This window comes from Prinia subflava, chromosome 4 (assembly GCF_021018805.1).
Source record: "Prinia subflava isolate CZ2003 ecotype Zambia chromosome 4, Cam_Psub_1.2, whole genome shotgun sequence".
In the NCBI taxonomy this organism is placed as follows: domain Eukaryota; kingdom Metazoa; phylum Chordata; class Aves; order Passeriformes; family Cisticolidae; genus Prinia; species Prinia subflava.
Window position 1 is genome coordinate 934,571 of NC_086250.1, and position 25,306 is coordinate 959,876.

The 25,306-nt window shown below is 52.9% G+C and overlaps 2 protein-coding genes across 4 annotated transcripts in view; one reads left to right on the forward strand and one right to left on the reverse strand.

The window, feature by feature from the left end:
- Nucleotides 1-25,306, forward strand: part of WNT5B (Wnt family member 5B) — a 69,405-nt gene that overhangs the window by 9,856 nt on the left and 34,243 nt on the right. The window contains exon 1 of one of the 3 annotated variants that reach the window (XM_063395081.1): nucleotides 13,392-13,521. The exons of the other annotated variants lie outside the window; for them this stretch is intronic. The gene's annotated coding sequence lies outside the window, so the exon portion shown is untranslated. Of the gene's footprint in view, nucleotides 1-13,391; nucleotides 13,522-25,306 lie in introns of those variants that run through there. 3 annotated transcript variants of the gene reach the window in all.
- FBXL14 (F-box and leucine rich repeat protein 14) lies at nucleotides 20,486-24,559 on the reverse strand. Its single transcript, XM_063395079.1, has one exon. It carries the CDS (start codon nucleotides 24,336-24,338, stop codon nucleotides 23,136-23,138), a length of 1,203 nt encoding a protein of 400 aa, XP_063251149.1. The 5' UTR covers nucleotides 24,339-24,559; the 3' UTR covers nucleotides 20,486-23,135.

A 25,306-nucleotide genomic window follows, 5' to 3' on the forward strand; every position in this document is an offset into this window, starting at 1 on the left:
GACCTTTCATCCCTATTTGGGATGCAGGCAAATGCTGAAATCCCAGCCCTTCTTGGGGAACTGAGATTCTGTTCTCTGAGCAGATCCACAAAAGTGTATTTCCACTGCTTTTGCTGGCTGGCTGCTTCAGTGCATTGTCAGTGATGACTTGTAATTCAGTGCAGATTGAGCCACATGGCTGCAGAGGCTGAGGGCAGTTAATCTTTCTTGCTCTGTGTTGTGCTTTCAAATTAATATCCAGATTTCTTTCCGAAGATAAATTTTCCTTCTGAACCAGCACTTGGTAGTGCACTGCACAGCTGCCTGGTACACGTCCCATGCACAAATGAGGATCCTGGTGCTCCCCCAGTCTAGCTACAAGCTGCTATATGAAATCGGGATGTTTTAAAATTTAAGACAGTTTCTTGGTTGTCTATTGTTTGCAATCTCACAGCTTGCCATATATCTTTGTCCTCAGAAGTTACTTTTTCCCATCCCACCATTGTGGGGAGGCTTTTCCTGCCGGGCTCTGTGCAGTGTGTCCCTGCAGCAGTTTTGTGGTGCTCCCCAGAAGCATGCTTTTGTCAGGCTGCCTCAAAGCAGCAGCCACAGAAAAGTCTCTGAAGCAAGAAATGTCCTTTTCTGTCTGGCTTTGAGGTGTTATCTCCCCTCTTCCCAGATGCAATTGGCTCCATCTGCGTCCCTAAGCTGTTTTGTTTGGAGCGAGGAGAGCTCAGAAAATCAAGGGAGGCCACACATAAACAACTGTGTGTGAAATCAATTAATCTAAATGAGCGGGAGGCTGGTTCCTGAAGGAGAGAAGCCTGGTTCTCACAGAACCCTCCCTTGTGGGTGGTGGGACTGTTACAAGCATCACATCACTGGGACACTGATGAGCTAGGTGGGTATTTTAACCTTTTGGGCCAGTATTTAGAGGAAGAGTGGTGTTTGGTTGTGTTTGAAGAGCTTGCCACGCTCTTTGTATTTTAACAAATATTTATTTATTTATTATATTTATCCATATGATTTTCATTATGGATACAGCAGTAGTGTGCTAAAGCAGGCACTACTGAAGGGACCTGGATTTTGACATCTTAACTTCAAATATTTGCATCATAACTTTGTTTCCAAGCACTGCACTTACCCAGTCAGGAATAAGAAGCTGTGCCTGTCATTCTTACGTGTTTGGGTCATAGACATTGTCAGCGATACGTGCACAACCTGTAGGACAGGAATTACTTGCAGGACTTTTTAAAAACAATTTTTTACCTCTAATTAGAGGAAAACCTTATATTGCTTTTTGAAGGAGTTTGATAAGAGAAAAAGGTTTCCTCAGCTCTCCTGCAGGAGGAGGGTTATTCCCATCTCAGCACACTGTGGTCCTTGGCTGCAGGGTGCCCAGGGGTCAGTAATTACAATCACATCCCAGTCTCACTCTGCACCTCTTTGAATAACAGCCTCCTCTCCTGGCTGCTGGGGCAGCGATGACACGAGCAAAGAGCTGTGCTTGGCCTCTCTTGGCTGAGGGAAGGACGTGGATAGAAGGCCTGAGGAGAGCACACTTTGGGGGAAAGGAGGGAAAGTCTAGGAGACAGCCACTCCACTCGGCCTCTTAAATCATCACGGGAGAGGATGAGGTAGTGCAAGTCTGAGAAATCAAAAGTCTCTGTGCTTGTAGTGTTACTCAGACATTAAAGTCTTATCTTAGCCACAAATCTTCCCTCACTCCACCTTGCCTCCCTTTTGGGGATGAGGAAAATGGTAAGAGAAGTGGTTTTGTGTTTTGCACTCAGGGCTCCTTGAGGAATCAGGCTCTGCCTGGGCCAGCTCGGAACTGAAAGTTCATCCTTTGGAGTGAGAGTTTCCCAAAGACTTGAACTAAAGCCAGCCCTGCTAGACAAAGCTGCAGCCAGGAGTCTGGATAGGATCCTCCTGTTCATGCATCTCTGTTATGTTTTGCTGTGATTTCTTGATTCATTTCTGGTATGCAATGGATCACTTTCCTGATTTGAGAAGTCTTTGGAGACTAAGATTTCAGTGTGTAATTTCTTCAGCTGAGGCCAGCAGATTGCCCCCCATGGAAGCCAGGAGGATGCCCTGTGTGGCAGAGAAGGCACACAGCCCTCCTGTAGCCTTCTGGCTGGACACATCTGTGGTTCCTCACCCCGTAAAACCAGCTGGTGCCACAACCCTGCCTGGTGGGTGCCTCTGAGCACCCACTGCCTTCTGTCGTTCTGATCACAGTAATTTGCCTTGTTTGCTATCTGATTTGATGGAGGCTGAGGAGGAGATCACTTCCCAGGGCCCTGAGGGCAAAACCTCAGCTTCCTAGAGCTACATTTATTTCCTAAACCTCCCACAGCCCTGGTGTTATCCCCTGGAAATATCTTGCAGGGGAGGTGTCTTCTGAAATACACCAAGTAATTTGCAAGTTAGTTGTCTATACACCTCTGAAACTCCTCTCCCTCGGGCACTTTTCTAGATCCCAAAAGCAACCAGTGTGCTCCTTCAGGCACCCAAGTATCCCTGTTCAAGAGGCTTGTTTTCCTTGTTTCACATCCATGAAGGGAGATTCCATGTTCACATGTACTGATGCTTATGTGGTGCTCACACCATTTTCTCTCACGAGCTTTTGGGGAAAGGACAGATGCTGGTTTTCTGACTCTTGGATGGAAATGCAAAGAACACCCAACAACACAAATAAATTAAGGGGCTAATTTCCAGGACCTAATTACAACTGTTGGGTTTGCTGCCTGACCTGAAAATAAAACTCTTCTTGCGAGGTTTCCTTTTTTTGGAGTTTTGCTTGTCTGTTTATGTTACATAAAGCGAGTGAACAAGAGCCACACTCCTGAGCAGGAGAGGATGGTTTGCCTGGTTTGCTTCCCTGTGTTCCTGCCTGGCTTCTGCTCAGCCAGTTGTGCCCCACGCTGTCCTTTGGGAGGGGCATACTGGGCTAAATATATCTGTACTGCCTGAAATGCAGTATGGGCTGCTGCGTCATTTGGTGGAGTTTACTTGGAAACTAAGGTGGGAAGCCAGCTTTTATTTTCAGCCTTGGGTCAGATGCATTGGTCAGTTGTGTCACCCAGATTTTCAGTCTTGATCAGGAGCTTGTCCTTGCAGGACAGACATAGAGCCTGCTCTCTAAATAAAAAGCCAAGCTCATTGCAGTGACAAAATCACATTGGGGCAACCATATTTTTCTTGCTCAGCGACCAGATTTACAGTCTGAGAGCTTGTTCAGATGGATTACCTTGAAAGCAGCAATGAAAGTCATAGCTCAAATATCATGGCTTAATGAGCAGAGGAGCTGGTGTGATGCTGCGAGCTCTAAATATATCAGAAAGAGCCCAGTGCTGGCAGCACGCTGACAGCTGGAGACCTTGGGCTTCCACTGCTGGTGGGACAGAAATGGATCCCTCCACCAAATGTGTGAGGAGCAGATGCAGCTTGGTGACTAAAGAGGGCTTGGGTTTTGCAGTTTCTAGTCCTGCTTTCTGGCTTGTCTTCCTGTGCTGCTTCTGCTAGTGCACTGGTAGTGATTTCAGGGGAAAGGAAGATATTCCTGGGAAGTGCCAAGGGGTGGACACAGCCCACCTGAGCTCTCTGCGGTCTCTGCCACACCCAAATAACAGCAGCAGGGCAAGAGTGGCTGCACTGGTGACATCAATCTGCCGGGACTCTGGGGGACACAGGAAAAGGAGTGGGTGCTGTAGGAGAAGGGAATGGAGGGGACCTCGTCCCTGATTAGCAGCAGCTGTGTTAATGACAATGCAGCCTGGCCCTGATGAGCCACAGGTGTATCCAATAAAGATAAGTGAGAAAAGGGAGTGGGAGCCGTGAGGGGAGCGCCGTGAGGGGAGCGCCGTGAGGGGAGCGCCGTGAGGGAGGATCGTGAGGGGAGAGCCGTGAGGGGAGAGCCGTGAGGGGAGAGCCGTGAGGGGAGAGCCGTGAGGGGAGAGCCGTGAGGGGAGAGCCGTGAGGGAAGAGCCGTGAGGGAAGAGCCGTGAGGGAGCGGTAACGAGAGGATTGTGAGGAAGGAGGATCCTGAGGAGGGAGAATCCCTGCTGCAAGGTCAGTCTGGGTTTGCAGTCACAGTCTGCCTGGGTAAAAGCTGCAGTTAGAGGCTGCACTCCCATCCCTGCAGATTTCACTTGGAGATTCATTTGTGAGGGTGAGGGTTGGGCACTGAGATTTACAGGGTTAACCCAGCCTCTGTGACTTAAGCCTGAGTGGCTCTTTTCCTTAGTGGGCTTTACCTGGGCTGTGAGGTAGCTGTGAGCAGCAGAGAGTGCAAAGGATTACAATTACCATTTAAACCAGCCCAGGTGTAATTTATCCTCTGTTACCCAGGAGTGTGAGAGAGCAGAGAAGTACTTTTCTTTAGCTTCATTTGTGGGCTCTGTGTCTGGGCCTGCATTTTTGACTGTCCATGGTTCATAGGAAGGTGATACAATTCTGGCAGGTTTTGTGGAAGTTTGGTAGCTTTCTATCTCCTTGAGTTTCTTGTACTTTATTGCTTGGTGCCTTATAGCTTGTTCCAGCTGCTGTGTCAAATGCTGTGGGTGCAGACTTTAACATTCATGGCTTTTATTCAGCTGTAATGTGACAGTGGCAGTCTGCAGGATGTGTCAGAAAGATGCCTCTGTTAGGAGGGGAGGTGCTGTATGGCAGTGTGTGTCTCACTCCAGATTATTAGCTAAACCACAGTAACATGCAGTTAACCATTCAAAACCCAGTGTTGCTCCTGTGTGAAGTTTGCTCCCTTTGTGCTTTCCCCCTGGAGCCCTTCTCCCTGTGGCTGTCATTGCTGTGGATCTCCTCCAGCCAGGCATTTTGGCTGTCTCATGTCAGTGGGCAGGCTGCAGCCTGGGTTTTGGGGAGCATCTGTGGCTTGCCTTAAACCTGGGGAAGGTGAAATTTGCTGCATTTGTCGCTGTCCCTGCACAGAGGGCAGGCTGTGTGAAACCCAGTGATAATGCTGTGCTCATGAGGACAGCACGAGGGTTTTGCTCCTTGGCAGTGGTGCAGATGCTCAAGCTGGAGTTTCCGAGTTACTCTGGACTGCTGAAGGGATGTGGTGTGTGTCTCAGTATGTTCACGTCCCTGGATCCTGCCTGCAAAGGGTTCCTGAACTGCAGGGCACTGTGAGGCAGTGCCAGCAGCTGTGGTGGGCAGGAAAAACCTGCACCCCTCCTCCAGTTCTGCCCCTCGTTCCAAGGAGCATCAAGCCATGTCCTGACAGCCCCTGCTCTCCCTTTGGCCTCCACATGGGCCTCTCATGTTGGTGCCTCTCAGGGAACATCTGATGGGTTCAGAGCTGCAGTTTTGGGAGCAGCTCAGCCCTACAAGTCCCCTACTCAAGGGGATGGGGCAAGAACAGAAAAGCAGCTTTTGGGACTAGAAAAAGCAGGGACAGAAAAGGAAATGAAGAGGGATGTGGTAACTCAGATGGCATGTGGCACAAGAGAAGGAAGGTTTGATCCTCCACCCCAGTATTGACACTGCTGCGCTGGTGAGCCTGGCACAAAATTGCACATAGCTGATGGGCAGTGGTGTGGGTGGAAGGAGGGGATGTGGTGACAGAAAATTAACTCCACTCCCATGAGTTTTTCTCTGTTGGCATCCATCTCTGGTTCTGTATTTTCTCACCCTGCAGAAAACAAAGTGGGAGATAACTTTTTTTTTTCTTTTTTTTTTTTCTTTTAATTCTTCAGTCGTTAATGAGCCATTGTTCCAGGGGGGGAAAAAAAGAAAATAAGTAGGGAGTCATATCATGGGAGAAATTATCTTTCTCATGGGATATAAACTTTGTGTGTAAATGGTGAAGGTCTCCTGGCACTGATGCTAATCCTGCCTGGGTCTGACTGTACAGTACTTAATGTAAAACACGTGATGATTGCTGCTGGAGTTTCTGGAGAAATCTCCCATTTCCTAAACAAGCGGGCAGTGTTCCTGTGTCCTGCTAAGCTGTGTGCCACCCCGGCGGTGCTGCCTGCTCTGCGGCGTGGTTTGCAGCCCTTTGATGGCAGGCGCTGTTTAATTATCAGCGGTGTTATGTTCCCGGAGCTCGCTACATGAAAGCAGAATACCGGCAGCCTGTAATTAATCTGAGCGAATGTGCCACTGTTTACACTCCATCCCGGGAAGCAGACAGATGTAAGAAGACACCCAGCCCTCATCTGGGATCCTCCCAGGTTATTTCTGAGCTGTCTTTGGAGCGCTGCGCTGTGCCCCGCCGGTCCCTCAGAAATGAGTGCCTTGCACTTTCCCCGGGAATGAGTGGGGGACTTTGTTTCCAGCAGGGAGCGGGGTAATGCCTGTTCGCTGGCCTTACCACACTGGGGCTGGCCGGCATGGACAGGAGCACAGAGCTCCTCCAGGAGCGGGGAATGCTGCAGTGAGAGAGGCTGGAACAAGCGCTGCCTCCTCTGGCTGTGCCTTGGCTTGGGATGGGCAGGACCCGGCTGGGGACGGGGGCCGTGGGGGGGATCTCCTGGTGCCTGTGGGGGGGATCTCCTGGTGCCTGTGGGGGGGATCTCCTGGTGCCTGTGGGGGGGATCTCCTGGTGCCTGTGGGGGGGATCTCCTGGTGCCTGTGGGGGGGATCTCCTGGTGCCTGTGGGGGGGATCTCCTGGTGCATGTGGGGGATCTCCTGGATGCAGAGACGAGCGATTCTCTGGGACCCCGGACTTAAAACTAAAATATCATGAGTTCGTTTCTGATCGCCCTGCTACAAATACTTAACAGAACAAGGTGATGAAAATGCCTAGAGGTGTGGAAAGACCAAAAAAAGATGATGCAATGTTCATTAGAGTGAAGAGTAATAAAAAGCAACATGACACAAGTATATAAACTTATAAGTACAGAGAAGTAAACCAGGCATTCCTGTGTATACCTTTATGTAATACAAGGTTTCCAGTGAAACTGAAATAAAACATCTGACACCTGTGAAACTTTTTTTTTTGTTACAGCACATAAATAATTGAGACTGAGACCCTAGTAGAATGCAGAAAGGAGTAGATCTATGGATAAAAATCTTGTACACAGTTTATTACTTTTATTCTAGCTCGTTTAGAAGGTATGGGACTTCCTTCTCCTGGACACTCTTCCCACTGCAGCCAGGTAAAAAAATAAACCTATAACCCTCCTCTGAGACGTCTGGCAGTGCACACTAGCTCAGAGGAGTCACTGCCTAAGCCCTGCATTCCAGAACATCTCTGCATGGAATGATTACTGGGATCAGAGGTGGCCACAACTTTCTGATCACCTGGTGCCTGAAGTGTGGGAGATGAGGCTGCTGCTCTCCTCATTGCAGATTCAAGGTGCGAATTGCCCATCCTGTCAAACCACGCTCTGTTTTGCCTCCCTGCCCGCTGTCCCAGTGCCGTGGTGGGTAGGTGACCTCTGCAGGTCGGAGCTGCAGGAGGCAGCGCTGCATCAGCACAGTCTGGGCAGCTCCATCCCCTCGGGAACAATGCATTTTTAGGTGCTCCCATTGTCGGTTTTTCAGTGTTTTGTTCAGACTCAGTGACCTGTCAGCAGCTCAGTCATGGGGGAAAGGCTTTTGCTGGGTTTGACTTTTCTCGGTGGTGGATGTGTGTTTGGGCTGTGGTTGATTTTGGTGGACACTGATTTATGCCCTGTGGTGCCCACCCAGCACACTGCGTGCCAGGCTCCCTGCTCCCACAGCCCAGCCCTTGCTGGGTGGTCACAGGGAGCACCGCTGGCCCGGGGGATGAGGAATTGGGATATCCAGTAGAGGGTGCTCCAAAGCAGATATCCCAGAGAATCGGGTGCTGCTGTGCTCTGCATTCCCGCAGATATCCCAGAGAATCGGATGCTGCTGTGCTCTGCATTCCCGCAGATATCCCAGAGAATCGGGTGCTGCTGTGCTCTGCATTCCCGCAGATATCCCAGAGAATCGGGTGCTGCTGTGCTCTGCATTCCCGCAGATATCCCAGAGAATCGGGTGCTGCTGTGCTCTGCATTCCCCTTCTCGGGCAGCAGAGCCCGGTCCTTGGCGGCTGTGGGCCAGGAGCAGCAGAGCCGCAGGGGCACGGGTGGTGCTGCAGACCTGGCACCTGTGCAACAGCACTGTGGGCTGGGGGAGTGTTACTGTGGGCTAGTTTTTATCTGATCCCATGGATGTGGAGAATGCAGAGTATCCTAGGGAATCCCATTTACTCTAAGGCTGCTCAAAGTTGCAAACCACTTGCATGGGGCTGGTGGGGATTTGCTTTAGCAGAGGCTCCCTGTTTGACCTGCAGTGCTGTGTTCCCATGGCTGGCTGTGCTGGCACTGGCCAGGTGTGCTCACCTGTCACCTGAGCTGAGCCTTCTGTCAGTGCAGATCCTTTGGCTGCTCTCAGCTCCAGCCTAGGAGTTTGGAACTGAGCTTATGCCTAAACTGAACTGAACCTGTCCAAGTGCATCTTGGTCAAAGCTTCCAAGTCTGATCAGTTTTCACTTGCCCAAGCTGCAAGGTACAGTGCCAAGCTGTAATTTGCTCCCTGTTGTGCTGAGAAGGGTTACAAACCTTCTGGTGAACCTTCAGTGAGCTTGTGCCAACTCCCAGATCCAGGTGTGTTTTTCAGGCTGTGTGTTGTAAATGTCACACAGCTCCAAAATGTGATCAGTCCCCAGAGCAAATGTAGAATGTGATCAGAGCCCTGGGATTAGGGAAGGAGAGGATGAATTGTTCTTCAGGTGAGGTTGCATAGGGGGAAAAAACCCTCCTGCTAATGCTCAGCCCCTTTTGAGAATTTCCTGTAGAGTAGGCATCACTTGAATTCCCTCACATCAAAGGGGAAATACCTGTCTGGTCCTTAATCCAAGTCTCTCTTGGATTAAAGAGAGATCATAGATCTTGATTATATCAAATCCAAAGACTTCATTTCTTTCCTTACAAATCTTCCTCATTTTCCCTAATGCCTTTCCTACTGAATGTTTAACCAGAGTGCCTAATTAATAGTGCTGTCTCACATGGTTCACCTTTATGGTGTTCTCTTCCATGGGGTTTTCCACCAGTGTCTTTCAGTGCATTTTACAGAAGAGATTCTTCTCTTGCACGTGGGGAAGGCAAGGGAGAGGAAAAGGTGGGGGAGACATGCTTAGGTTGTGCAGCCAATGTGCTTAGGTGGGGTCAGCAAAAAATTCCAGGTTCTTAGTTTTGGGCAGTGCTGGAGCTGTTCGTGCAAGCCTCAGACTGCACTTAGGGCTGGGTGAAACCCAGCAGCCATTGGAGCAGTGGAGGGCAGAGCAGGGAGGGAGGCAGAAATGGAATTGCACACACGGGGAGCACTCACGTGGCCCAAGGGCAGAGCTTGGCAAAGCTCTGGGCTGTCTTTAACAACCACCAGCGTGGTCAGGCACACATTTATTCCCTCTGGAGGGCACCAGGGCAGTGCCCTGGTGTGGTGCTAGGGCTCTGGGGCATTGCTGACTCAGAGGAGGGAGCTGCTCTGCCTGAGTCACCCGTGTGGCGTCCTGAGGGACCCTGGTGTCCCTGCAGCACCCTGGGGACCCGGGCTGCCATCCCGCCCAGCTCAGGTAAAAGCATGACCTGAAGTGGCCTGGCTGCAGTTAAATGAAAAGAGATACTGAAAAAACCCAGCTGACTCTAAGGGCTAGAAGGATGATGAGGGTTTGTTTTGGGGGTTTTTTGGTTTTGTTTGTTTGTTGTTTTGTTGGGGTTTCTTGTTTTTTTTTTTTTTCCCAAGCTTTTTTAGGATTTTATCTTGACGTCTAGATTTTTCCCTTTCTCCCCTCATCCTCAAAAAAAAAAAAAAAAGAAAAGAAAAAAAAAAAAAGAAAAAAAAGAAACCATTTTTAACTAATTTGTTAATAATAGTATGGTTTCAAAAGTCCTTGTTTAGCCAGTGCTCACTGTATGCTTACACAGCTACCTCTGGCCTGGGAAAGATTGAAACCACAATGGCTAAGTATAGAGGCCTCTAAAATATCTTCATATATGCAGTGCCTGAGTACACAAACAGAACTGGTCTCTCTTCTGTCTGCAGGAGCAGTATTTTCCATAGGATTTGTATTGACAGAGGTTTTCCCCCTGCATATTTACTAAAATAAAGATCCTCCAGAAATGCTGAACGTGCTGAACCCTGTTCCATGGCCACCTTCAGCCTGATATAAGAAATATATGTTATAAGAACATATAAGAAATATATAGAAATATGCTCCTGCAGAAAAGAGTAAGCACACTTTCATTCTGTGCTGCAGCAGGCTCTTGACTCGGGATTTTTTTTGATTATTTTTCTTTGTTGTATTGGATGGGTTCTTTTCTCTCATTTTTGATGAAAGTGGGGAACTATTGCCAGGATTTCAGCCTTGGCTTTTGAGAACAGCTCATGCAGAAAGGAGAGATGCTCCCACCCTTGAAGTGTGTAGGATCTGTGGCCTAAGTGACCAGAGCTGTGTTAGGTGCACTCACCTCTGCAGAGCAGCACATGCCTGTGCAGTGTGACCTTGCTGCTGGGATGAGCTCCTCTGTGCAGCCTCTGTTCTGGGCTCTGCATTGGTGTGTCTCTGGGAGCCTGACCCCCGACTTCTCTGGGGGCCCCCTTTTTAGTCTTTGGCTTAAACTGCCTGCAGTTTTGGGCAGCTGTGGGCAGAGCAGTTTTTCTGTTTTCTGCTCTGTGAGTGTGATAGCTCAAGTGTGTCCTGCCAGTCCCAGCTGTGGGCTGGATTTGCACAACACCACACGTTCCTGGTAAGTGACAGGTTCTGTGAGCCGGGGCTCCTCGCTCTGCAGGCTGCGTGACCTTGCTGTGTGGAAGCCAGGGCTGGTGGCAGTGGCACTCTGAGTGCATGCCCGAGTTTGTGCTGCAGGGAGCAGCACCTGGTGCATGAGATGTGCAGATGTTGCGTAGGTGGTCCTCAGGCACTTGTGGATTCTCCTGTCATGATTGTCTGTCCTGGCTGTGGATCCTCTGCTGGCACACCAGCAACCCTGGAAACCCCCCAGCTTTCATAATAATAACAGCTTGTCCTTCCTTTCTGGAAGCAGCAGCATCTTTAAATGTTTGTAACAGTGTGCAGCTGAACGCATAGACAGCCCTTTCAACACCCAGGCCCTGTCTGACACAGCACAGCCCCAGGGCAGGAACTGCAGACGTGTTTTGAAACCCTTCTGTCTGCAGGGCCTTTCTTCAGGGAAATGGCACGGAAGGGACAGAAATGAACGTGTACTAGAACCTGTGAGAAGTTGTATCTTTATCTAATATATAACTTAACAACACTGTAATATTGAAACATATGGAATCTTTGTGACATCCTGCTGGGGTAAATCTCTTTACACTGTCAGGATTCTGGTTTCAACTCTTGCAGGGCACAAATTTCCTGAGGCTAGCAATAGCTTCCAGACAGGTTTATCATGCATCTAGAAATCCACCTGTACAATGCCACATGAAAACTGGGTTCATCACAAGGCTGGCCCTGCACAGAGGGGGAGTTGAAGCATCTGAGGTGCATCTGGAGGGAGCTGAGTGCAAGGACTCAGAGAAAGGAGTGTCCATCCAGGATGGAAGAGCCTGTCTGAAACAGAAAACTCCTCAGCTTTTTTTCTGTTGCCAGTTGTGGAGAGCATTAAAAACACAGCTTAATCTGGGTAAAAAATAAAATATTTGAGGCAGATGTGGAAAAAAGTTATTAGAAGGAAACTGGAAGTGGTTGAGTAAGGAGGCTGCAGGCTATATACAGGTGAGATAAACCCTTTTCAGGAATGGTCCAAGTATATATTATCCTGCCTCTGCAGAATTCAGATGCTGACCTCTGGAAGACTGTGGTATTCCAGTGATACTATAAGCAGGGCTTTCTTGGAGGCAGTGAAGGATGGCTCCTCTATGGCACTATGCATGGGGGGCTCCATTTGTTTGGGGTGAGAGGTTGGGGCTGGAGCTGACTCCTCACCTGATCTCACACTTGTAGTGCCACTAGTAAATCACACAGGTCCCATCCCTTGCTGCTCACTGCATTCCTTATCTTGGGAGTCTGGAGTTCACAAGCTGTCTTGGAGAGCAGACTCAGAAATTGTCTCAAAGCACATCAGCCTTAGTGAGCAATTTTGAGCAGGATTGGCCATTTGTCTTTTCATCTTACTGTCTTAAAATCCTAAAAAAATATGTCCATAGGGAGAGAATGAGGTAGAGGGGGCAAAAAAACTGATCCAAGAGAAAACCAAAACAAAGTCAAATGACATTTAGGCAGCATTCAAAATTGCAAAATCAAATCCCCAGTTCAGGCACCACCTAGCTCCTGGAGGCATTGTAATTCCACAATTGCTTCATTTGACTTTTTCTCTGTGCTAGTTTGGGGTTTTAAAATTACTTCTGGTTTAACACCCCTTGGGTGCTGAGTTTTTTATTTAAATGCCTGCTCCGAAGTGCTTGGGTCTGACCACCAGCCAGAAGGCAAGCACCCTGCAAGGCCCCTCAGCCTGCCCAGGTGCATTCAGAGCACACGGAAGATCAAAACAGCCCCAGTGGCAGCTGCTGCTTTGTTTTGAAACATCTTCTCCAGGAAAGCCCAGGGATCACAACCTGCCTCTCTGTTTGAGCCCACAGCTGCCTGATGCCACATGCTGAGAGGTCTGCAGCTTCCTCCACGTTTTGTTTCTTGCCCCGTGTCTGGAACGATCATCCACACTGTGGTGTGGCTGACATGGGAGCAGAGAAGAGTGGCCCTTTTCCCTGTGCTTGGGTCATGCCTTCTCCAGAAGGGATAGGTTGGAAGTGAAGGGAGCAGGGATTAGAGCAGGTCTCCTGCTTCCTTGGGCGCTGTTGGAAGCAGGGAGCACCTGCTCCCTCTGGCTATGGCTCACTGCTGTTAGGCAAGCGGGAACATGGCAATGTGATGGAAGAGGAGCAGCACCTGATTTTGGGCCAGTGCGAGCTCAGGCAGCTCCTGGGAGCCCTGGAGGAGGCAGGGGGGCCAGCAGTGCCTCCCCTCCAGGCTCAGCATGCTGACATGAGTGGCCCCGTGCCCAGCAAGGAGTTGTTTTGGATCCTTAGTGGTGTCTGGCTGTTCTCAGAGGCCACGAAAGCCCCGAGGACCTCCAGGCCAGGATCCACCCTTGGAGCAGAGCCCTCCAAAGCTGGGTGTTACAGAGCGCGCCTCTCCCCTGCCAAGGCTTTTTTGGAGCCTGCAGCAGGGAACTTGTGTAAGACCTCCTACATAATGGCTTTGCAGAGCCAAAGCCCAGCCTGTCCAATGGACCTCATCCTTCCTGGCTCCTTGCTTTTTCAGTCCGCTGAGGCTCACGGGGCTGGATTCGTTCGCTTTTTCTCAAGCTTTTCTTTAAAAAAAATCTGAGAGTGTTGCTTCTGTGGAAAAGCACTTCTGTTCATTGCATGCTGCTGGAGTGGGGCTCACCTGACCTGGAGTCTGGGATGTGTCCTGTGAGACAGAGAGGAGGCAAGCTGCCCAGCCCAGCCCTGGTTTTGCTGGATCCAGCTGTGGTGGTTTAGGTTTCTGGCTGAGTCCATCTGAAAGCGGCACAGAGCAGAGCACAAAGAGAGGAGGGGTCGTAAGTACTGCCATTCTCTCCTGATAATCCCTTAAAAAATAATTGCAGGCCTAAACCTCTGGCCTCCAGCAAATTTTCCACTCGATTAGAGGCTTTTGTGAAGCTGGGGAAAGGGACACACAGACTTGCACATTGTGCCGCTGCCCGAAACTTCCAGCTGGGATTTTTTCCATCAAAAGGGGATTTTAGTAAAACCATTATAAGGGGCTTAGTCACAGAAAAGCAGTTGAGCTGAGACAGGGGTAGATTAGCTTTAACATGCTTGTTTTTGGCACTAGGGACAGGGTGGAAGTTACACCCGGCCGCTCACACGCAGCCTCCCTGTCCCACTGAGGCCTGGCAGGTGTGGGTGGCAGAGGATATTTCCCCGTGTTCCCCAGTGCCCCCTGGCTCCCTGCACTTGGAGCCAGTGCAGGGAGGGGAAGGGAGTGGGCAGCACGGGCACCAGCCCTCGTGCCCTGTGGTCTGGGTGTGAGGGCAAAAGTGGCTGTTGCTGGGCTGGCCTTCGGTGTGGTCTGGGCGAGTCTGGCTAATGGACAGGTGACTCTGGGCAGGGGACACCACGATGGGAGGCAGCAGCTGCAGGGCCATGTGGTGCCTTTGATGTGCACGGGTGGTCCCTGCTGCAGGGACAGTCCTGGGGATGTCCAGGACGTGTCCCTGCAGGGCTGCCAGCCCTGCACTTGTCGGGTCACGCTGGCCACTGCCTGGAGTAAAGGCTGTGACAGCTGGGGAGTTTGCACAGAGGAGAGGGAGGGGGCTTTCTGGAGGGGCTCCTGCTGCTGGGGGCTCCTCCACAGCCCCCACTGGGACACCGGCCTTTCCAGGCTGCTGGGTGAGTGTGTGTGGAACACCAGGAACTGGGAAGGTGAGCTTTGTCCTGACCTTCCCTCTCCAGGACTACCTTGGGCTGGAAAGCTCATTTCCATTTTTGCTGCTCCAAGTGGCAGAAACCGGCAGGACTGGAGATGGAAGGGGTGGACACCAGGCACTGTTTGGCCACACACAGATCTGGGACATCACCTCAGTCAAGTTCCCCATTAGTGCTTTTCCCTTTTTGATGTCTGTGTATGTAATGAGTCTGCAGAAGCTAATTATTAAAATTCTGTAAATTACAATGTGTAGTTGCTTCTGAACAGGGCACCATGTGGCAGCAGTGTGAGAACTGGATAAAAAAGACTATTTAAATTTATGTGCTAAAAAGGACACACACATGCAGCTCCAGATACCTTAATCACTACAGAGGTATCCAGTGGAGTGACTGTGCCAACAACACAGGAGAACCCTGCAGAACAGAACTGAAATAAAATAATCTAAGCATTACTTTTAGTTTGGTCCTGCTCCATTACCATTCTCACACTTGCATGCCTAAAAAAAAAAAAAAAAGTCATTTTTTTGCTGTCAAGAGATGGAGTTCTAGGGCAGAAGTGCTAAGTCTAGGATGGATGGTTTCCAGGAGGCAGCTCTTGATGGTGGGCTGTGATGTTCTGGCGTGATGGGGAGATGAACCTGTTGGAGCGAGTCCACAGGAGGGCCATGGAAGTGATCAGAGGGCTGGAGCATTTCTGTGAAGACAGCTGAGAGAGTTGGGGTGCCCAAGAGAAGGGCAAGCTCTGGGGAGGCCTTGGAGCACTTTCCAGTACCCAGATGGGAAAGGGAGTTCTGACTAGGATGTGTAGTGATAGGCCAAGGGAGGATGGTTTTAAACTGGAAGAGGTTTGGTTTAGGTTACTTACCAGGAAGAAAGTCTTTATTGGGGGGGGAGGAGGCCCTGGAAGGGGTTGCCTGGAGAAGCTGTGGATACTCTATCCCTGGAAGTGTTCAAGGCCAGGCTGGGTAGGGCTTTAAGCAACCACTTCCTAGCAGAAGGTGTTCCAGCCCATGGCAGGGGGGATTGGAACTAGATGATCTTCAGGATCACTTCCAACCCAAACCATTCACTGGTTCTGTGACTGACTCCCAGTTCAGCTCTGCCAGGTGTGGCTTTCCGGTTTGGTTTATGGTGCAAACCCTCAGGACCCTTCACCATCCCCAAGCGCTGCTGGTGGTGGCGATGAGCGGCCTGAAGCTCTCCCTCCCTTTACGCGTCCCGCCGCGCCGTGCTGTGTGCGGGGCTGCACGGGTGAGCCCCGGCATCCCCCGCACGGGTGAGCCCCGCATCCCCCGCACGGGTGAGCCCCGGCATCCTCCGCACGGGTGAGCCCCGGCATCCTCCGCACGGGTGAGCCCCGGCATCCTCCGCACGGGTGAGCCCCGCCGTCCATCGCGCTCCTCACCGCTCCGCTTGCTGCCCCTAAGACACGCGAGTAGGCGCGGGCGCAGCCGGGCAGAGCCCTTCATTACCTGCGGTTAATTACGCGCCGTGCCGGCGCAGAGCCGTTCGTTAATTGCGATTAATTACGCGCCGTGCCGAGCGCGGCACTCGGCGGGCAATGCTGCCGCCTGGCGGGCCGGGCGCGCACTGCGCCCGCGGGGAGCGGCCCTGGCCGAGCGGGAGCGGCGGGGTGGGGATGGAGAATGGGATTAGGATCAGCAGGATGGGGATCAGCGGGATGGGAATGAGGAGCAGGAACGGGATCAGGGTGGGGATCAATGGGATGAGGATCGAGAATGGGATAGGGATGGGAATGGGATTGGGATGGGGCTTATCAGGATCAGGGTGGGAATGGGGAATGGGGAACAGAATCAGGATCATCGGGATGGGGATCGGGATAGGGATAGGGAACAAGAACGGGATGGCGATGGGGATGCGCCACCCAGCTCATGTGACTGCAGAGACCTGGCCAGCACCAGAGGCAGCAGCGTGGTCCCATCTGTCCCCCTGGTTTTCCTGGGTGTTAGGGAGGCGAGCAGCCCCAGGGATCTCGTTATCCCAGGGATCTCGTTATCCCGGCACCTCTGCTCAGTTTGCATGGGGCGCCTTGGGCAGGCGGATGGAGCTCTGCCAAGCCAGGCCAGGCATTGCACCCCTGGCAGCTCCAGGAGCCCGGGGAGCAGAGGAGCCAGCTCACCTGGGCACAGCTGCCTCACGAGACTTGTGCCCAGTGTGGCAGGAGGAGTTTGTGACACTGGAGGATGCACCTGGTCCATGCTGGAGCTGGGGAGCCACGCGTGCCACCGCAGCTGTCACAAGGGAGATTTATTGGCATTTCAGCTCACTGAACAAGGAGAGAGGCTGCTGGCTGCAGAGCTGGGGTCTGTGTGCCGACTGCCAGACCCTTAAAGACATGCAAGGGTTGTGCAGCTGGGACATTTGGGGGAAGAAAGAGGCAAAGGAGAGGGAGGAACAGGACCAAGCTCAGATAAAATTTGTTTGGGATTTTTTTTTTTTTCCAAAGCTGGGAGGGGAAATTGCTTCATCATGAAATCACTAGACTGTGCCCAGAGAAACAAGACTCAGAGGAAGGAAAATAACTAGGAGGAGGTTCCCATTTCTAGATCTGAGTTAGTTTCTGTAGCAGAATATGAGTTTGGTTTATGTCTCAGTAACCCTCTCATGTGGAAACACTTGCTCAGGGTGTGTGTCCAGGCAATGGTATTAAACTTTTGACACCTTTTCTAAGAAACAGCACAGATTTTAGGAATTTTTTAAGGAAAATCCCATTTTCATTCATCTTGCAGGGCCAGATCAGGTTTGGATCTTTCAAAATCTCCATCGTGCAATTTCAGTTTGGGCTGTCATTGAGCTAGTGCATATGGTAAATTTAATTAAAGAAGGGGGAGAAGCACTAGCATCCCTGCCAAATGTGGCTGGAGGCTTAAGTTCTGGCACAGGAGGCTGATGAACCCTCTCCAGCTCTTTCTTTCGTGCAGCTTGGGGCTGGGGAGTTGAGCAGGACGGCCTGGCTGGGCGGCCACAGTGGGGAGTGGCAGTGCAGCCCCGCCAGCAGCGCTGGCGCCGGGCCTCGCTCATGTCCTGAGGGGTCCGGCCCGCACCACCCAGCCCAGTTTATCCATTTATCTTCCTCCTCCACAGAAAGCACTGTTACAGAGCTGCTGGCTGAAAGAGTGGCATTTAAGGTAGAGGAGGGAGAGAGGGAAAACAGAAAAAGGGTTTGGTTTTCTTGGAGCATCCCACACGTGTACATAGCGAGGCTGCCAGATCCAGGGACATCTCCCCTGGAGTTGTTAGTGGTAGCCTGTGCTAACTTCTAGCTTTGGTTCCAAAATCTGTGAGCGTCTTGGCCACCCAGGTGTCATTTTAGCCCTTCCCTGACCCCCAAAGGGCAGGTTCATGGTAAGCTCTGTGCTGTCTAGCAGGGAGATCACCTCTGGCCGTGGCACAGGCCCCAGGTGGTTTGGCTGACAGCTGCCCCGTGACCCCGTTATTTATTGCCACCAAACAAAGGACCCCAGAGCCACCATGACAAACTGATTCAGCCGAACCCGCAGCGTGCAGCGGGAAGGTATAAAATGTATAAATCTGTCATGCACGGACCTCCCATGTGCTAGTCCAAGGGCAGTAGAACCCAGGTGGAGCCTGCTTTTCCTCCCATCTCCCAGGGAGAGGAGCCAGCCGTGGATCTGGTGAGGGGAGCAGCTGCTGCAGCAGAGCAGGGACCCCATGCACACGCAGGAGTTCACTGCAGCTTGTGAGCTGCCGTCCCCAGCTGCTGCCCCTCGCTCCCTGGCCGCCTCCTCTCCTGCTCAGTCGCTTCCTCCCTCCTCCACATGGTTCCTGCTCTGCTCTGCTTTCTGCCACCACCTCTTGAGCGTGTCCCTCTGCTCCTCAGAGCTGCCGGGGCATAAAGCAGGTCCCTGGGTCACCCTGCGTGCCCTGCCTTGTGCAGGTGTAGGCAAGGGGCCCTGCTGCCCCACTGCCTCTGCAGGGCACAGCGGTGAGGGCTGGCACCAGAGCCTCTGCTGGGGCACCCTGGGCTCCCTCACACAGACAGCAGACTTCCAGCTCATTTCAAAGTAGTGGATGTTTTTTATGGTTTTCTACCCCAGTTGCCAACTGAGTCATGTTCAAAAATTCAAGAGTGGTTGGTTGTGCTGAGAAGTTATGTGGTAATTGGTCTCTGGTGGTTGGTCTGTGTCTGAGGAGGTGCTGTCACAATGGGGCAGGAGAGGAAGGTATGAGGAGCACTTGCTCCGTCTACAGGAACAGTCCAGGGTGTCTAAGAACTGGGCTTCAGGGAGGCTTTGGTTTTGGCAACTTCCTTTGGCTTGTGTTCCCCTTAAAAGAGGATGTTGGGCCATGTGGGCAATGCTTTTGGTTTGGGGTTTTTTTTTCGTAAGTTGAGAGAAGTTCAGGGGATTTTTTAGGGAAAAAAAATCCTGTCCTAGTTCTGATTATGGAGCTTATGAGCACACACATTATATTGAAACATAGGTGTCCCACTGTTATCCATATGAACATGGGGCTTAATAAGGAGATGCCATTTTCGCCCAAGCCCAGCAGAAACAAACCTACTTTATGAGAGGTTTATCACTCCCCATCCTTGGCTGGGACTGCTGCTTGACCCCAGCAGGAGCAATTACGTTTTCAGCTGTTACGGGAACCTGATCTGGAATTCCTGGTTTTTATAACACTCATACATACACACTCTTTTTCCATCAAGAAGTTACTGTAAACTCTTTTCTTGATGCAAGAAAGACAGACCTCAACACTTCCCTCCAAGTAGAGGAAGATGGATATAGTGTCAGGCTCAATTAGATCCAATTGTTTTCCCCAAAGCAAACAATGCAGCTTTTGTGAATGGACTCCCAGCAGAAGGCTTGGAAGTCTTGGAAAGGAGGGAATAGAACAACACATGCCTCAAAGTCCTGACCCTGCGAAGTCCAGGTCCTTAGGAGGCAGAAGAGACGGTGTTTCTTTTTAAGAGGGCCGGAGTCAGGCACTCCTTTCCCCTTTGAAATGCAGCAGTGGCATAGAAGAGGTGAGGTGGGTAGAGCTGGCAACGAGAGTGTGGCCGGTCCAGCCTCAGCCGAAATACCTGCGGGGCAGAGGCCCAGCAGGGCAGCAGGTGCGGGCACCGAGGGCACCTTCTGTGGGAGGGCATCCCCACCCGGAGGGCATCCCCACCTGGAGGCCATTCCCACCCGGAGGGCATCCCCACCTGGGGGGCATCCCCACCCGGAGGCCATCCCCACCTGGGGGGCATCCCCACCTGGAGCAGCAGCAGCCGCGGCTGCTGCAGCGGGAACAAAGTGGCCTGCTCAGCGCTAGAAGTGCTTAAAATGCAAATGTACAGGAACTTCAGACCATCCCCCTCCCTCCTCCTCGGCGCGGAGGAAAGCAGCTTAAATACAGGCAGGCCTGGAGAGGAATGTTAAAAAGAGGGGAAGAATCGCCCTCCTCCTTTCCATAGGGACCCGGGCCCGGCCAGATTGAGTATGCATGACTGAGCAAGCAAGCAAGGACAGCTCCTCTTTTAACTTTCCTGAACAATGGCTCTGCCTTCTTCCACCATTTCGCATTCCCCCTCCTTGGCGGCAGGAAGGGGGCAGCGGGCAGGCGAGCCCCGCCGCCGGCCGGGGAGACGGGCTTTGTGCCGGCCCCATCAACACCGCTTAACTCCATCGCCGGCAACAATGGAGCGCCCCACGCCGGGGAGGCTAAAAAGGGACCGCAGCGGGTTAAAAGTCATAACGCTGAGGAGAAAGATTATGGGGCAGGACAAAGGACACCTTAGATTATTCAAACTCTTTTTTTTTTTTTTTTTTTTAAACACGGTCCCACTTTTTACTTTCTCTTTAATCTTCGGCTGGGCAGTGGAAATCAACCAAGGCGTTTCAGATTTCCCAGGTCTGCAAGGGCATGGGTTTGTGGTGGTTGTCACTGCTGGGAAATGTTTTTATTTGCTGAGTCTTCCATCCGGGGAGGGCCGCAGTTTAAATCACTACAAAATCCTCCACCATGCAATTTATCTGGAGCTCACAAGAATTAAGAAAGGCAGGCCCTCTTGCTCCGCTCACCAGTGCTGTCCTCTATCACCAAACAGTCGATTCAGCTGATAAGTTGTTTTTTTTTAATTTCAGCACGGCAGGTTTGTCTGCCCTCAGACCCAGCTGACACTTCCATCCATGGGCAGCTGGATGGGGTTTGTCCCCAGGGATGCTGCCAGCACCCTCGCGGGCACGAGGGCCCTGCCAAGCCCCGGTCACAGAGCCCTCCTGCTGGTGTTCCTCAGCACCCTGCACAGGAGGCTCCAGCTCCCTTCCCTCCTCCCCATGGCTCACAGAGCCAGCCCCACATCCCCATCAGCCACAGGGCTGTTCTCACCAAACCCAACACACTCTTCAATAAGCACACACAACACAGATACGGCTTGTTTTTTTTTTTTTCAAAAACATACTTCATATTTCCTCTTTTATTATATAAATATGTTTAACCTTTTACTGTAAGAATATAAAATGTTTTAAGAGGATCTTTGTTATTTTTTTATACAAATTCACAAACAGTACAATTAATCCATAGGGGTCTCTGGGTTTGCGTTAACTCCGTGGTCTGGCCTGTTACTGTGGAGGATTTGCGATTTTGAACAGATAAGCAAAAAAAAAAAGCCAAGATATTTAAAAACCAACCAAAAAATGAAAACAAAACAAAAACAAAACCCAAGCTTACTCTTCCTCTTCAAAATAATAATTAAAAAATAATCTAAAGACCCAGCTCCATTTTATTGACAGAACAGAGATAAGACAGATGAACTTCAGTCTCCTCCCCTTCACATGGCAGCCCTGGGGCCCGCAGGCCAGCTCTGCTCCTTTCCACCTCCAAACAGGAAGCCTGGCATAGTGACCTTTTGTAGGCTTAGCAGGGGAGGGGAAAGCATTTGCATATATCCATATATATCATTTTTTTTAAAAACAAACTTGCATTTTACACATTTCTGTTAACAGTAGCCCAATCCTCAGCGTGAATTCTCACGTTACATATTTGTGCTAGAAGAGTAAAAATGCAGAAGCACAGTTTGGGTCCCCAGTTACCAGTGAAGAGGGAGGGAGAGGCACAACCAGAAGGTGGGACACAGTAGGCTAAGCCTAAAAACAAAAATTAAAAAAAAAAAAAAAAAAAGGGTGGAGCAGAGGAGGGGCAAAAATAAGAACAAACCCAAGGGGCATTATTCCAGTCTAGGCACAAAAATGTTTCAGTCTCAAAATCTCTTTCCTGTAAGAATTCCAGGGCTTTTGAGGAGGGGAAAAAAAAAAAAAAAGTAACAAATTAAAACGAGGTAGCCAGACATCATATATATATTTATATATATAGAATATATTCAGCAGAAAAAAAATGTACTTAAAAATCCACAAGAACAGCAACTTCATATGTCTTTAAAAATAAAACCATGTAAGAAAATGAATACTGTAAAGGGGAGAATGAGTGAAGAAAACTGGGATCAGTTACAGGATGTAAGCAAGGGATAGATGGGAGAGTAAGAGGCTGTTTTTGTAGCAGTAATTTTTTTTATGCATTTCAAAATAAAAACAGGTCACAGTATCTCAAATGAAGCAGAAATTAAGCTGGAGATTCTTCCTCATGTCCCCCAGGTAGAGAGGAGCTAGAACTCCCTTCTACCTGGTCGCCCCCAACCCAGAGAGGAATGGATATGTGGCTGGATATGTCTATCCCTGTTGCCAAGGAGGGGAGAAACAGAGAGAATGAGGAAAGGGAAGACAAGTCTCAGTAACTCTCAGTGTCCCCCAGTGCACAGGAAGGCTTAAGGGAGCGGGGCCTGTGTGCAGTCCCCACAGAGACAGGAGAAGGAGGAAATGGTGTATTCATCCTGGTGGAGACACGGGGAGAGAGCACGGAGTGCCTGGACTTTTCCATTACCCACAGTGCAGGATGACACAAACATACTGACAAAAGGGGAGGCTGTAGCTATCGCTAGTCTCAGTGCAGTGGAGAACTGGAATAGTGGGAGGTTGTATCCACCCACGGCAGAGAATAACATGAAACTGGAGACTGAAGAGAGATTTAAAAGGAAAAAAAAAAAAATCAATGTACCTAGGGAGCAGTATTTCTGTCACAAATGTGTTGACAGGGGAGGGGCAAGCACAGAGGTGGAATGGTTGTTTTATCAAAAGCTGTGTCTGTGCCCAGCGCTGGCTGGCTGGGTACACAAGGGTAGCTAGGAAGCCTTTTCTGCTGTTGCTATTTTTTGTTCCCATCTCCATTCCCACTCTCCTTTATATAAACCAAAAATAATCTATTCTGAATACATGGCAGAACAAGGGTCTTTCTTTATCCATCCTTAGTGCTTGAGGGGATGGAACGTGGGAGTGGGGATAAAGAGGGGTGTCTCTAGCCCCAGTGCATAAGAGTGTGGGCTTCTACCTCTTCCGCAGGGAAGGAAGCTGTGGGAAGGGAGAGCTCTGTCCCCCCAGCACGGAGCTTGGGGCGTGACCTGGAAAATGGATAGGTGCTTTCTCTCTGTCCTCCTGCTCCCCCTTCCTCCTCCTCCTCCACAGCAAGGGTAGGCAGGCAGCACAGAAGGGTCGAGGATGTACCCTCTTCCTCTGTGCTCCTCCCTGCGGTGGCAGTGCGTGGGTAGCATGTCTCTGTGCATGCCCCTCTCTCTTTCTCTCCTCCTCTGCAGCAGTCAGTCAGTCAGTCAGTCAGTGAGTCCCTCCAGAGGAGACGGAGGGCTCGGGGCACCCTCCTCCTCCTCTCACCTGACCTTCTCACTCTCAGTCATTTCCCAAAGTCCCAGGTTGAGCACCTTGAGGCAGGGCAGCTGGGTGATGCGCTCCAGGCCCCGCTTGGTGATGCGGGTGCAGCCGTAGAGGTCGATGCCCGTGAGCTGGCTGAGGTGCTCGGCGATGAGCTCCAGGCCCTTGTCGGTGATGCGCACGCACTGGCCGATGTTGAGGGTGCGCAGCCCGTGCATCTGCCGCACCATGCGGTTGATGCCCTCATCGCTGATGTGGCACGAGCAGAGCGACAGCGAGCGCAGCCCGTCCAGGCCCTGTGCGATGTAGGCGAGGCTCTGGTCCCCCACCTTGTCGCAGAAGGAGACGTCGAGGCCGGAGAGCCGCAGGCTGCCCATGGCCAGGTGCATGATGCCCGTGTCGCTGATGTTGTCGCAGGAGCGCAGGTTGAGGCTGCGCAGGCTGCTCATGTGCGACAGGTGCAGCAGCCCCGCGTCCGAGATGCCCCCGCAGAAGCTGAGGTTGAGCTGGCGGAGGCGGCCCAGCCCGCGGGCCAGGTGCTTGAGCGAGAGGTCGCTGAGCTTCTGGCAGTCCTGCAGCGTGAGCTGCTCCAGGCCCAGGCAGCCCTCGGCCGCGCTGCGGGTCATGCCCGCCAGGTGCCCGATGCCCACGTCGGAGAGGTGCCGGCAGGAGCGCAGGTTGAGGCTCTTGAGGCGCTGCAGGCCCCAGGCGATGAGCAGGAGGCCGGTGTTGGTGATGTTGCTGCAGCCTCCGAGCTCGAGCACCTCCAGGCCCTTGAGGTACTGGGCGATGCGGCCCAGGCTGCTGTCCGTGATCTGCTTGCAGAGGCTCAGGTTGAGCGAGCGCAGAGAGCTGATCTCCGCCACGAAGGCGTGGCTCAGCCCGTTGTCGGTGAGGTTGTAGCAGCCGCTGAGGTTGAGGCTCTCGATGTCCGCCATGCCCTGGACCACGTAGCTCAGGCTGCGCCGCAGCGACAGGATCTGCACCCGCCGGATGCCCCGCGCCGCCAGGCTGGGGAAGAGCGAGGGGTTGGCGCGGCGCAGGTGCAGCTTGGCCTCCACGCCCCGCCACACCGAGCGGTGGTAGGCGGCGTCCCGCCAGGCCGTGCACACCTGCGCCGCGCGGCCCTTGTCGCGCACCTCCAGGTACCCGAAGATCATGGCGAGCAGCTCGGGGAACAGGCACGAGATGTGCGTTTCCATCGCACGCCCGCCCGCGCCCGGCCGCCCCCGCCGGCGCCGCGCTGCTGCCCCTCGCCGCCGGGCCCGGCCCGCTTCCGCCCGGGGCCCGCCCGCCTTCCGCTCCGCGCCGCGCTCCTCCTGCCGCCGCCGCCGCCCTCACATCGCCGGCGCGGGCGGCGCGGGAGACGCTGCTGCGCGACCGCCGGCCCGGCCCCGCCGCCTCTACCGCCGCGCCGGGCGGGCCGCGCCGCTGCCGCCGCCGCGCTGCTGCCGCGGCCGCGCCGCCCCGCGCCGCATCCCGGCGGGCGCGCCCCGGCGGCGGCCCCCGCGCCCCGTGCCCAGCGCCGGCCGCCGAGCCCCGCCGCCGCCGCCTCCCTTTGTCTCCGCGCTGCCGCCGCTCACAGCCCGCGGCCCCGCGCCGCCCGCATCCCGCGCCGGCGGTGAGGCAGCGAGGGCAGGGGGTGGCGCGGCCCGGCCCGGCCCGGCCCGCCCGCCGCCGGTACCGACTCCGCCGCTCCGGGCCCGCCCGCTCCGCTCCGCGCCGCGCGCTGCTGGGCCCGGCGCCGCTCCGGCCCGCGGGAGGGGGGAGGCGCGGCCAGGCGCGGGGGGAGGAGGCAGCCGGGGAGGAGGCGGCGCCGGGCCCGGCCTGCTTCCCCCGCCCGCTCCCACCCGCGCCGCTTGCGCAATGGTACGGTCCGGAACACGGCCGCCCGTCGCCCGGGAAACAGCGCGGGCCGCGGGGCGCCCCCGCCGCCGCCCAGCGCTGCAGTGCCCCGCGCCGTCGCCGGGGGCGCCACCGCGGCTCCGGGCACGACCGGGGGGCCTCGGGGCTCACCGGGACCCGGCCCGGCCCGGGGACAGACCTCAGCGCTCACCGGGACCCGGCCCGGCCGGGGGACAGACCTCAGCGCTCACCGGGACCCGGCCCGAGCGAAGGGACAGACCTCAGCGCTCACCGGGACCCGGCCCGGCCCGGGGACAGACCTCAG

Bases quoted from the DNA above. Each gene is read 5' to 3' on its own strand.
- FBXL14 (XM_063395079.1), bottom strand. From the start codon at position 24,338: ATGGAAACGCACATCTCGTGCCTGTTCCCCGAGCTGCTCGCCATGATC.